The sequence below is a fragment of the Dermatophagoides pteronyssinus genome, unplaced genomic scaffold, assembly GCF_027571235.1.
Source record: "Dermatophagoides pteronyssinus isolate colony J.1.1.1.1 unplaced genomic scaffold, Derpt_VIB-CSIC_2022.12 sq0001, whole genome shotgun sequence".
NCBI lineage: Eukaryota > Metazoa > Arthropoda > Arachnida > Sarcoptiformes > Pyroglyphidae > Dermatophagoides > Dermatophagoides pteronyssinus.
The window spans coordinates 308,488-322,652 of NW_027461525.1; the positions used below are offsets into that span (position 1 = coordinate 308,488).

Genomic DNA, 14,165 nt, shown 5'->3' on the forward strand with positions numbered 1-14,165 from the left:
TCTTCTAACACTGAATGACTCATTCGGTGTCTCTTCTGTGTGTTGGTTTCTCTTGTTGCCTTTTTTTTTCCAACTCATTTCACTCATCAAATTTTTTTTTTTGAAAAATTTTAAAAATTTTTGAAAAAAATCTCTTTTTTAAAATCGATTGATTGATTGATTATTGGCTTTTTTTTTGCTGTGTCTGTGTGTGTATTATTGGTTTTAATTTCGAATAGAAAATCATCATCATCATTCTCACGCTCAACGCTCGACTTTTTCAATTTTTGATTTTTTCAGTTTTAAGTAAAGTCATCATCATCAAAAAAGGTTTGACAAAATCAAAAAAATGTTACTTTTAATTTTCCGTTATTTAATATTCGGTGTTTTTTTTCTTTACAAGTACAGGACTTTCAGATTCAAAAACGACAAATCAGTCATTCAATCAATTTTTGATTGTCATAACTGCTGGCATATAAATATAGGAATAACCAAAGAGTCTCAAGTCATTCTTTTTCAGCAACGAAAAAAGATCAATCAAAAATCATTTTTATTATACCGTTTTGAAAAGCGATAAAAAAAGAAAACCATACTAATAAATCATCAGATAACAATTTTGGAGAAACTTTCAATCAAACAACAAAAATCATAAAAGTAAATACGATTTGACATTTATACCGCTTTCTTATCAACGATTGCAACAACAGCAAAAAGAAGAAATTTTCCTTTTTCTACGACGAGATTAAGTGCAGGTAGGATTTTCTTTTCACAAAAATTCTGATGCTGAATTGATTCTGATTCTGGTTTTTTTGATTTTTCTGATTTCACAGATATCAACAACAATGGAACCTGATCATCAAGAAACGGAAAAAAACAATGAAAAACTTATTGATATTTCAACAATAGCACCAGCAGCGACAATTGTCGGTTCATCAACAACAAACGAACCGGGTGAATCCGCAAATTTTTTCGAATTGGATTCAAATTTTTCAATAATGAATATTAATGATGGTAAAAAACAAGAAGAAAAATTCCCCGATAACCAAGCAAAAGTGATGAATCTTAATGTTATTGATGAAGTTAGTTTGTCATCATCATCAACAACAAATGATCCTAATCAATCAGCAATTACCGATCCAAATCCCGATGATTATCTAATTGAACCGGGAAAACAATCAGATAATTTTGTTGATTTAAATTTTACATTAAATCAATCAAAAGTTTTGGATCCCGTAGAATTGAAACAAACGAATCCAGCAGCAGTGTTATTTGAAGAAAAATCTAACGATAATGATTTGAAAAAATCACAACAACAAGCCGATTATTCATTAGAAATCCAAGATGATATAACAAATATACTTGATGAAAAATTTGATCTTCTGGAAATGTCCAATTCACAAATATCGGATAATAATAATCTGGATTCAATGAATGAATTACAAAATGAACAAATACCGATAATGATGATGAATTCTTCTTCAGTCGAAATAGCCTCCGAATCATTACCATCGGAAATAATGGATTTACAACCGAAATCGATAAATCAAACTGATAATAGCGTTGTTTCAATGGATTCCAGTGTTGTTGAACAACAACAACAACAAACATTTCAAGGATCAGCATCTGATTCATCTCACGAGTCACAAAAGTCATTTATTGAAAAATTCGATGATTCGAATGTTGCTGATATGGATTTTCCAGCTACCACCGCCACCACCAACATTACCGAACAACAAATAATACCACCGATTGAAGTAGATCGTTCTTCAAACATTTTGGAACAACAGCAGCAACAACCATCATCGGTGGCTACTTCATTTATAGAATCAGAAGATTCCAGAATTTTACCGGTTCAATCTTCAATCGATCAATCTTCATTAATGGCCGGTGATTCAATGAATTTATCATCAACATTTAAAGTTTCTGAAATTGTTGATATACCACAAGATTCTAGAACTGAATTTGTTGAACCTTTAATTGTTGATGAAACGATTGACAGTGGTGAAAAATTGGTTGAAAAATTGGTCGATCCATTTGATACGATGGCAACGACAATTTCTTCAAACACAGTGCAATCTTCGGAACAACAACAAAAACCAGTGCCGGAAAATAATCCAAATGTTGATTCGAATGAAATTTCAGTTTCAGAAAAACAAGTTGTTCCTATGGATGATAATGTTGAAAATAACTTTGGTGCTGCTTCTACTACATTCAATCCTTTACCTGATAATAATGATAATTTGCTGTCCGGTGATGCTTCTACTACCTTATCATCATCATCATCATCGATGGCAAACAAGCCAGATAATTTGGTCGATGAACAACAACATTTGGCTACATCAACATTGGTTGCAGCTGCTGCTGTTGAAAAGGCAATATCAACAGCAGTATCACAAACATCGGCGGTGAGCAGCAGCAGTGTTTTATTGCCCACGTCAGCACCATCAACAACGAAAATCTTATCTTCCGTGGACAATGCTGACGACGATGATGTTGATGATGTTGATGATGAAAAGCAGGTAGAAAAATCAAAAGAGATTTTTGAAAAATCAGCAAAGTCTACGTCTACTACGTCGATCAAAAACGACCAAATCATCGATGATGATGATGATGATGATTTTATTGAAGAAAAACCAGTTACTTTAAATCGTCTTGAACAACCACAACAACAACAACAAGAAGAAGAAATTTTCAGTGAACAACTACCACCACCACCACAATTAGAACCAGAAGAACAGCTATCGTCGTCTTTGTTGTTGTCGTCATCAAACGTCTTGTCGGCAAATATTGATGATCATCATTCTTTTGAACCAAAAGAAATTGAAACAACAACAACAACAGCAAGTTGTAAACAACCAGAACAACAAGAATCCGATTCTTCTGAATTAATATTTCAAGAATCATTATCATCAGAATCACCAGCAATTGAACCGGTGTTTGAACAAAAACAAAAACAACAAGAAAAATCATTGAAAAAAGAACAACAAATCCTTGTTGAAAACGAACAAAAAATTATGGGCCGAAAAAATTTTCGTCAATATTCATCTGATAATTCATCTGCAGCCAATAATTTGGAGCCAGGTTTGTTTTTTTAAAGTTAACTTTAACTATAATTAATTAACACTAATTTTAATTAACATTTTTCCTTTTTTTCTGCACATGTTTTACACCACGAACACACGAACACGTGGCTTCTTCATCATCGTTAAATTTCTTGAATATTATTACACACGTACATTACACATCCTATGTACGTGTACATATTGATTAATTATCTCTGTGTCTGTCTGTGTATGTTTATCAAACACTGCCGGCTATTGATCATTATCGATTATTGATAATGTATAACCGATATACAGATTGTCTACAGAATTTTATTCAATCATTATTTGGACCATGTGGTAAGTAGTTTAAAGAATATTCTTTATATAAAGAAAAAAATTTGAAAATTGCTGGTTGGAATCCAAATACATATTATGCCTTAACATGATTGTTATTCTTTTTGAATTCTTTTCAATTCAATCAGTCAGTCTCCTACCACCACCGTCATCATCATATAAACAAAAATACTGTTAGAATTGATAATGATGATGACAATGCAACAGCTTCTCTTGGGAGCTATAAGCAAAACAGCAAAAAAACATTACATTTTTTTTGCCCGTTGAGTGTTTGGAGTTTGTATTTTTTCGTTTTTTTTGTTGTATATCTATAAATATAGAAAGGGAAGAGAAAAGATAGTTAACCTATTTCTTCTTCTTTTTTGATGACGATGATGACTCCAACTTGGAGCGCCGACTCTATTCGAATGTTTAAAAAAAAGAAGATTATTTTCGAGTGGATTCGTTTTCTGTGTGCGGTGCGGTTTAAGCAAATGTTGTTGTTTTAGTTCTGATTCTGATTCTGTTCAGTTTTTTTTCATTTGGTTTCATTTGAGAAAGGAATTATTCTGAAAGTTGTTAGTTGCTGTGATCTCATCATATTTGTTAATTTTGTTTCGTTTTTTAATTATTTCACCGGAATTCAAACGAAAAGAAAAGCGATTTATACCTGTAGACCTTTTAAATTGTTTTTCCGGCTGTTTTTCTCCATAAGTTAATTAACACCGGTGCCTTGTTGTTGTTTCCATATAATTAATCTTTTCTTGAAAAAAACATTGTTTTATCAATCAATCAATCAATCAAACTAATCAATGTCACCATCAACAACAAAAATGATTGAATGTAAGTTTATCAAAACATTCGAAATGTATTTTTTTTTTTTGTTATCACTTTTTTTTGAATGTCGTTATCTTTATCACTCGCACGCGTTTTTGCTTGTGTTTCAATCGAAAAAAGTTGCTTTTTTCCTTGGCTATTTCGAAGGAAAATTTTTCGTTTCGCTTTTGTTTCGATTTCCGTTCCATATTTTTTCTCATTTGTCGTTTTGAAAATTTGTTTTTTTGTCGTCATTGTTTTGTTATGCAAAGAAAGCAAATTACTGTGAAAAAAAATATTTTGAATATTTTTTTCCACATTCAACATTATTATTAGGTTTGTTTTCTTGGCAATCATACAGCGAAAATTCCTTTCTTAGCTTTAATTTGAATCTATTTTTATAAAAAGAATTTTCTATGCAAAACATTTTCTGATTCTGTTGTTAATTCCCGTTGTTGCTGTTTTTCATTTTTTCTATTCTGAGTTTTCGATTCGATTCGATTTTATTCTTGTTTTGATCAATAGATGGCAGTGTTGTTTGAATCTATTTCGAATGTTTTTTTTTTTTTTTTTTATATGACGGAACCTAAATTTTTACGTTGAATCATCGTTATCATCATCATTGTGATTAGGCATATAAAAAAAACAAAAGTTTTCAAATAATGAATTTCTGATGCGATAAATATAGATCATCATCATCATCATCATCATAAGATAAATGATGTGTCACATTTTGCTGATCTGATTTAGCTGAGTTTTGTTTTCGTTTTTTAATTTCCATAGAATCTATTTATTTCAGAGAATTTACTGTAAATCGAAAAATCGATCCTGAAACTCAATACACATATGAGTCATCGGCTTTTTTTGTTTTTATCCTGGTATATTTCGGGTAATGATAGTGGTGGGTACCCGATCATCATCATCAATTGAATCCTGCAGCCATCCACATCCGTATATACCACTGCTTTTTTTCTGGTTTCTTATTTTTCTTGGTTAAAAAAAGAAATATTGTCGCTAAGGGATATTGTTGTGTTGTTTCTCGAGTTTTGCTTTTCTGGTATTATGCAAAAGAGAGAGAGAAAAAAAAAGGCGCCAACCGATCCAGCAAGAAGAAAATATCCATGTTCCAATAACCACTACAACCAACACCCTCTATTCTCTTTTTGGAAATGATGATGGAGAGAATTCAGGTTGAATCATCATTACAAATATGGTGGGAGAAATATATGTCGCCAATGTTGATTTGGTTTTTTTGGTTAGTTAAAGTTTGGGTTGGTTAGTCATCCTTGATGTTTTTATTTTTCTGGTAGTGGCATCCGTTTGAAAAGTAGCAGCAAAACCAAAACAATAAAAAAATGTTTCACATCATCCTTTTTTTTCGTTTGTTTTGTTTGAATGGACAATAAAATAGAGAAAAACTCTATTATTTTGGTGTTTCTGGTTAAAAATCCAATTGACTGAAAACATCATCATTATCCTCCTCCTCATACGTAGTAGTAGTAGCGGTAGCCATTTCTCTTAAATTGCGATGTTTGTTTTTCTTTTTTTCACTTATACCAAAAAAACCCTCTCGATTCCATTGAATTTTGTTTATAGAATTTTTTTTCCTGGTTTTCGATTTTTGATGAGATTTTTTAAAAAAACCAAAACAATAACAATAACCTCGTTTATCTCATCAACAAAATTATTGATTTTGTTTTGATTTTTGTTTGTCTCGGTGAAAACAATATTTTTTCAGCAAAAAAAAAAAAATCATTCCACCATAACACTGTGTCATTCCATTTGTCAATTGTTTGTCACACACACACAATACTCGTTTCTCCATTTCAATTTGATTTTCCAAAAAAAAAAAATTGATTGGTTATTGGCGAAAAAAACAACAACAATTTTTCCTCATTTCTTCTACCTCAATTTTGATTCATTCATTTTGACAACGAACGAAACATAGCCACTAGGCAATAAGGAAAAAAAGCAATTTCAATTTTCTTCTTGAAATTACATCATTACCATCATCATTTCATCAAGTCAGTCCGAGTTAAACTTGAAGGATAATAATTTAAAAAAACGAAAGAAAGTTTGCTGTTTTTTTTAATCAAAAAAAATCGAACAATCATTGTTTTTGTTTTGTTTGTTTGCTTGGACCCCCTTTTTTCGATCTCTATTAACACTCAACATCCTCATCCTTTTTTTTTTTTTTGAAGATAAAATTCATCAACCAGTGGTTGTTGTTAAAATACTCAAACATTCATTTCATTTCAAACTTCGACAACACACGTCGTCGTCGTCATCATTGAATGATAATTCAAAAAAAGTGTGTTTTGTCTGTACATTTTTTTTTTTTTTTTGATTTTGATCATATCATCATTATTTAGTTGACAACTAAATATCGACTTTTCGAGAAAATCAAATATATATACACACAAACGCACACATACATTGAATTTTCATTGTTATTTTGTAATTGAGTACATCATCAATTACAATTTTTTATCATTGATTTTCGTTGGTCACATTTTCGATATTTCTGTTTTTTTATTTCCATTTCACTTCAGTTCGAAGTTCTTCAGCAAACACACATATTGTCATTTTGATATTCTCCATTTTCAAATACACTGATCTGATATATATTTCTTACCATAATAATTCTCATCAAAAATGAATGAATCATCAAGTACCAGTTCTAATAAATGTTGTTCATTATCATCATCAGCATTGGTAAAATTATTTCGAACAATTTTTATCAAAGGTTTGTTTGTTTTTTAATTTCTATTTCGAGGTTTTTTTTGGTTCACCTATCTCTGTTTGTTGTGGTCATCTTATCCATAAATATCGGTTATGTTTGTAATGATTTCGAGCTTTTACTCATAACTACATTACATTTTTCTGAGATATTATAATTACAAAACATTACAAATTACACACTTACAAACAAGATTCTCATCATAAATGATGATTGCGCCCGTTTTTTTGTTTTTGTTACACCTCAATGATAATTATTATGTAATGATTTTCATCGTAATCGTCATCATCATTATTTCATGCGTTTCATACTTGACAAAATGAAAGAAACATTCTTTTGAATCATTTATGTCATTGAACCTTGAATCTATCATCATCATTATCATAATATAATACAAATAACAAACAACCAGCGCCCTGATTCAAGTAGAAAAAAACATTCAACCTTTGACCAAATAAACATAGTCAAGATCAATGATCCAGGAACTGACTATATAGTAGGGTAGTAGTAGTCAAAATAGTCGATGGCGCGATATGCGACCAATTTGATTCACTTGATGGAATTTTTTTTTTAAATTTTGAAGGTGGTGATAACACAATGTAGCATATTTTATTTAGCTTTTTTGATTTGAAATGGGTTTTTTTCCCATTGATTAATGCACACTTTGGGCACACGATTAATGAAATTTTTATCAATTTTGTATTACTTTAGTGATAAAAACGAATCTTATCTTTTTTCTGATTAATCGATTGATTATCAATAATTTTTTTCTCTGTTTGATTTTTATAGCTGCAGACATTTTATATTGGCGTGATCCGAAAAATTCCGGAGCAGTTTTTGGTATCGGTTTGGTCATATTATTTTCATTGACCATATTTTCGGTCATATCGGTTGTTGCTTATACACTATTATTTACACTGTTGGCAACATTATCGTTTAGAGTTTATAAAAATGTTATGCAAGCCGTTAATAAAACTGATGATGGTCATCCATTCAAGTAATTATAATTTTTTTTTAAATATTTTAACGTTTTTTAATTTTTTTTTCTTTTTTTGCAGAGAATATTTGGAAGTAGATTTAACACCGAACCAAGAACGAGCTCATGAAATTGCTGACCAAATATTGTCCCATTTTAATTGTTTTGTTAATCGTATGAGAAGTGTATTGTTGGTTGAAGATTATGTTGAATCATTCAAGGTTTGTTTTCGTTTGATTATTGAAGATTGTTTTATTTGATAATCTTATTTTTTTTATTCACACACATCAATAGTATTTGTTTATGTTTTGGGCATTAACATTTATTGGTTCATGGTTTAATGGAATGACATTGGTCATATTGGCATATATTGGTGCATTTTCATTACCAAAAGTTTATGAAATGAATCAAGCTCAAGTTGATCATTATATTTCAATGGTTGTTTCAAAAATTAATGAAATTACCGAAAAGTAAGTATTTTTTTTCTTCTAAATTTTAATTTCATAACTTAATTTTCTTCATTTTTTTACTAGAATTCCTTTCTTGAAAAAAGCAACGGCAGCCGTAGCCGAAAAGAAAGATAATTGAAGAAGAAAAAAAGATTGAAACCACAACATCAAAGCATTTCTGGCCTATGTTATTATCGCCAGATAACTGATTATCAAACACACACACAATTTCAATTCTCTCACTTTTTTTTCATTCATTCTTTCTTTCTTCGTTATTTCATTATCTTCAGTTTTTAACATGTTTACCCGTACTTATAAACCAACAACATCTTATCAAATTTAAGAATTACAATGAAACATCCGTTTGGCAAACATAATGATAATGATGATTAATTAAAATAATAATATATATTACAAACAACAACAACAACAAAGTAAACAGAATAAAATTGATTTGATTTTTTTTTAAAAGTTTTATTTTTTCTGATTTGGTTTTTTTTTTAATTTTATTTTTGGTTTTGATTTTTCGTTTTTTTTTTTTTTTTTTGGTTTTTGGTTTTGGTTTTCATCATCACACAGACAAAAAAACAAATTGACGAAAGTAGTTTAGTTTTCACATAATACATATGCTATATATTTACTCATTTTGTAAAATTATAACCAACAAAAAAAAAAATCAGTTTTTTTTTAATTAAAAACGGGACGCGATTGCTATAATTCAAACAAACAAACTAAACACACAATATTTATTTTATTTCAAAGCAAAAATCTGGTTCGAAATTCTTTAAAAAAAATTTATAAATGTATAAAAACAACAAAAGTTCATTATACTATTGGAAAAAAATATTTGAAACATTTTTTCATTCATTCATTCAATTTATAATCAGTGGTAGCAAGATGATTTCAGATGTAATTGAAATTTTATCGTCAAAATCCCTACAGCCATATAATATATATTCGGAAACATTTTTATCTAAAAAAATTTTCTTTTTGTTCTTTTTATCGGAAATAAAATTGATTTTGAAAGTTATTTTTTGAATTTCATTTCATTTCAGATCGATTGATGCATAGATGGCGCTACGTTATTGTTGTTGTTCTGTTTGTCCTGTTGTTTACGATTGAACGATGATGATGATGATGATGTTGGTGATGTTGATCGATCACGTGTTTCATTTTAAGTAGAAATAGCAAAATGAGCTCTATGTTATTGTAATGATAAATGGCGGAACGTCAATTTTAACACAATACACATGTTTCAGCCATTTTGTTTTGGATTTTTGTCTTGATTAACATTTGTTTGTTTGTTTGTTATTGAATTAACTGAATAATGTCAAGAGAAAACTCATCATATCAGATGGACATTGATCTGCCTGATCTTATTCAAGGTTTGATTTGATTTTTGGTTTTGAAAAAAAAGTAATTTTAAAAAATATTTTTTTTCAAATGACTAACTTTAGATGGTTGGAAACGATGTTTATTTTGTCGAAAAATCGGTATTAAAGATAGTTTTTATGGGAAAAATAAAGAATATTGTTCAAGTGAATGCTATAAATGTCATTATAATTATGTTGATGTTAGTAATAGTAATAGTAATCGTCGATCATCACAAATCAACAACAGCAGCAATAATTATAATTATAATTCAATATTGCCTGGTTCACCTGATGATCCGTTAGTTTTTCAACGAAGATGTACATCAATTCAACAAACAAATCAAATATTTCCGATACAGAAAAATATTAGTAAAATTCTTAAAATGACCAATACAAAAACAAAAGGAAAAAAATCTAAATTATCTATTAAATTGGATACTGATCTTGATGAAAATACATTTATTCCATTGGAATCAATGATCGAAGGTGGTATGTTTCATCAAGTAAATTCCTTGCATATGGCATTTGAATTACATTCATTCGCTCCGGTTCGTGCATTTCATCATACACCAATGAACGATTGTTGGGATGATTTATTTAAAAATCGTGTTGTTGTCGATGTTCGTCAACCATATCGTGATCAATATTGGCGTGCAGAATTGGTTGCTAGTTTTGGTTATTTTCTTAAATGTCGTTATCTTGGTCCAGGTCCTGGTCAAGGTAATTCTTATTTTCTTGCTAATCCTCGTACAAGAAAATTATTACCAATTATTGAACGTAATTCGGATGGTCAAATTATTAAACGACAATATGTACAGCCGAATTTTATGCGTTTAGCAACAATCGAACATATTTTTCAACTGTCAAAAAATGTTACAACATTGGAAAAAAATCTACATGAATCATTTGAAGATTGTATCGTATCAGATCAATATGATTGGAATATTTTCTACGAAACAATTGATCCAATGGATGCATCCAGGTTTTTAATCTGTAAAATCATTTCACGTTTTGGTGATTGGTTATTAGTTCGTTATGAATATCCGGATAATGATTTAAGAGAATCAAAAACTGTTTGGGTTCATCCGAAATTGGGTTTTTTCCGCGTTCTTGGTTGGTCACAATTAATCGGTTATCCAATTTATGCACCAAATACTTATATTGCATTATCATTATATACATTAACTAAATGTGATTCAATTGTTGATGAATATCTTGTTAATCCGGGTTTATTTCCATTCGAACCAAATTCACCGAATCATTTTCAAATTGGTAAGGTTTTTTCATTTGTTTTTGCCTTTTTCAAATTTTCCAATTTTCCAATTCAAAATTATAGGAACTTATCTTGAATTATTGGATCCATTAAGTCATCGAATGAAAATTGCAACAGTTGTAAGAAAATTACGTTTCGGTTTTATTGTACTTGAATATGAAGATCAATCGTTGATAAATCCGGAAAAATTAACACAAATCGTACAACATGTTACATCACCATTACTATTTCCAATTGGTTTTTGTCATCGTAATAGTATACCACTTTTTGTTTCAAATGGTAACTACAAAAAATCCATTTAACTTTTACAAAAAAAATAACCAATTCTCCATTTATTCACTAAATATAGATATAAGATTTGATTCAAAAATGATAAATCTGGCACAAAAAATGAAAATGAAAGCTGCCCAATCAAATTGTTTTCCAAACATACCAAATTTGAATAATATTTTCAAACAAGGTATGATATTGGAAACATTCAATATGGTTGGTAAAGGTATTATTAGCTATGCAATGATTGATCGTGTTGTAGATCGTTTGATTTCGCTAAGATTCATCAATCAAGAACCATCATTTCAAATGTGGGCCGAATATACTAGTCCTCATATTCGTCCATTCGGTTTTACACATATGTTGGATATTGATTTTAAATCACCTGTTCAACTTTATATTGATAATATACGATTCGGTTTGTTTTTTGTTATTCTTTAATTGAGCAATTTTTAATCGAAAATTTCTTCTTCCAATAGCCGATTTACATACAAAAATTTTACAATTTAAAACATCATTACGTGAATATATACGTTCGATGAATACTCAACTTATACGAGAGGTTAGTCTGGCTAATAATAAAAATCTAATTCCATCAACATCATCATCATCATCATCGACAATGGACAAATCTTCTTCATTCATAAATTCTCAAGAACCATTGATCAAAAGCAACAATATTAATACTAATCCATCGAATCAAAGACCTATACAGACATATACACAACAACAACAACAACAATCGACAAATTCACAGCAAATTGTTTATAAAGTACATGGAACGGATTTTGGCCGCTTGGGTAATATGATGATTCGTACAGCACCACAGGAAAATAAACGTGGACATTATGTACATTTTCCTAGTATTAAAATTGATACCAGTACCGTTATACCGGATATTTATTCCAAACCTAAACAAACATTTTCCAAAGTATTTTCTCGGAATTCAGCGAAAAAATCCAAAACTATTGATGATGAGGATAATCAAAAAGAAAATACAGAAGAATCATTATCGAAAAAAGTTAAATATGATTATTCTGAAATGAATCAAAAGAAAAAAGATAATTTTGGTTATAATATTGATGAATCGGATATTGTTTCCGATAATATTGATAAACAAGATTTATTTAAAGAATTTAAAGAAAAAGTTTATAAATTAGCTGAATTAAAACAACCAAATCTTAAGGATTTAAGTGATAAACCATTGGAATGGACTGTTGATGATGTTCAAACATTTATGAAAAATAATTTAATTGATTCGGAAAATTTTCAATTTCATCCATCCAAAGAAATTAATGGCCAAAAATTTTTACAAATGGATCATATTGAATTCAATAAATCGTTGATTGAATCATCAATGTCTTTGGCAATACAATTACATTTATTAAAACTTAGCCTTATTGAACATCTTAAATTAGATTTGAATGAAATTTTTCCGAAAAATACCTGAAAAAATTGCCTAATTCGGGAAATTCGATCGGATAAACGAACATGTTTTTTTTGTGTGCCGGTCACCGGTTATTGATTTTGTACATGCTTGAAACACACATCTATGATGGTGTGTTTTATTTACATAAATTGTATTTTGTTTCTTTTCTATCTTTATCATTATTTCATTTGATTTTCGCCATTGTACAATAATAATAAATGATTATTATGAAAATAAACAAATTTTTGATTTGGATTCGTGATTTGAAATCATCAACATCAACATTCGTAAATTATGCTCGATTTTTGTTGTTGTTGTTAGCCTGCTTGAACTATGGATTAAAAATCATAATCACAGAAGGTTTAAAGGTGTTTAATTAGCTTGAGAATATCATATATCTCATTTGTCGAATAAGATTTACATAATTTAACGAAGAAGAGTGAAGATTTTTTTTCAAATTTTAAGCTTGTCAGATTTTGATGGAAAAAGTGTGTGCGAGTTGTTTTCAGGGAAAAAAACATGTCAAATAAATTTTTGTTGTTGAAAAAATACACCTTTCATTCGAATTTCGAATGATAATGAAGCTAATCACCTTTTTTGTTGATTTTTTTTCAAAAAAAAATCTGAATTGAATCGACCTGAATTTCATCAAAGTTCAATGTTTTTTTTGTTTCTTTCAATTCATGTTTTGAATGACATGTGAAGGATGGAAAACAGTGTGGAAAATATGACGATGCTCGTTCTGAATGATGCAATGATGCATTCATCATATCGATCAAAATGATGATGATGATGATTGGAGTTGTTAATTTTATTTCAAATGAAATTTAAAAAAAAAAACAAAAAAAAAATTCAATACAAACCTTTTCATTTTGGAAATTTTTTTTTTCTGATTGAATGATTCGAATACTTCGTGAGAAGACTGCATAAAGGAAAAACAAAAACCAGTTTCGAATGACTATTTCTACATTTCCTGTCATTTGTTTGTTTATTTAGAATCGAATTCGATTCCGGTGATAAACAAAATATTCGATTTTCATAAAAATCAACGATTTTTCGCAAAAATCAAAACAAAAAAAATTTAAAGAAAATTTAATTTTGATTTGATCAAGTAGCCAAAAGAGAAATAAAAAAATTGATGTAAATCATCATTCATTTTTTCGTTTTGCCTTTAAAAAAAATTCATCATGTTTCTTTATCTATTTATGTTATCAAAAAACATCCACAATTTTGTTGTTGTTTATAGATCAAAAATTAATGGCCAAAAAAAATCTATATCCATATTTGTTCATTAAATGCTTGTTACTTGATGATGATGATGTTATCATAAGGATTAAATAGATCCTTGTTTTTCTTTTTCTTTTTTTGGTGAAGATAATCAACTCTCTTGTGTCCAATACAGCCATATTAAAAGTGGAAAAAAAACATTCATCTTTGCTTTGGTTAATCATCATCATTAATCTATCGAATTCCACCAAATCGA

General features: G+C 29.2%; 2 protein-coding genes across 2 annotated transcripts; both read left to right on the forward strand.

The window, feature by feature from the left end:
• Positions 1 to 156: 156 nt before the first annotated feature.
• On the forward strand, positions 157 to 8,812 carry LOC113796472 (uncharacterized). The gene is made up of 8 exons (XM_027346753.2): positions 157 to 309; positions 388 to 731; positions 810 to 3,060; positions 3,339 to 3,380; positions 7,702 to 7,909; positions 7,971 to 8,109; positions 8,183 to 8,358; positions 8,422 to 8,812. The coding sequence occupies exons 3-8, from the start codon at positions 822 to 824 to the stop codon at positions 8,474 to 8,476; spliced, it is 2,859 nt and encodes a 952-aa protein (XP_027202554.2). The 5' UTR covers positions 157 to 309; positions 388 to 731; positions 810 to 821; the 3' UTR covers positions 8,477 to 8,812.
• Positions 8,813 to 9,421: 609 nt separating this feature from the next.
• On the forward strand, positions 9,422 to 12,937 carry LOC113796473 (MBT domain-containing protein 1-like). The gene is made up of 5 exons (XM_075823829.1): positions 9,422 to 9,722; positions 9,795 to 10,982; positions 11,047 to 11,262; positions 11,333 to 11,671; positions 11,733 to 12,937. Exons 1-5 carry the CDS (start codon positions 9,665 to 9,667, stop codon positions 12,701 to 12,703), a joined length of 2,772 nt encoding a protein of 923 aa, XP_075679944.1. The 5' UTR covers positions 9,422 to 9,664; the 3' UTR covers positions 12,704 to 12,937.
• Positions 12,938 to 14,165: the final 1,228 nt, after the last annotated feature.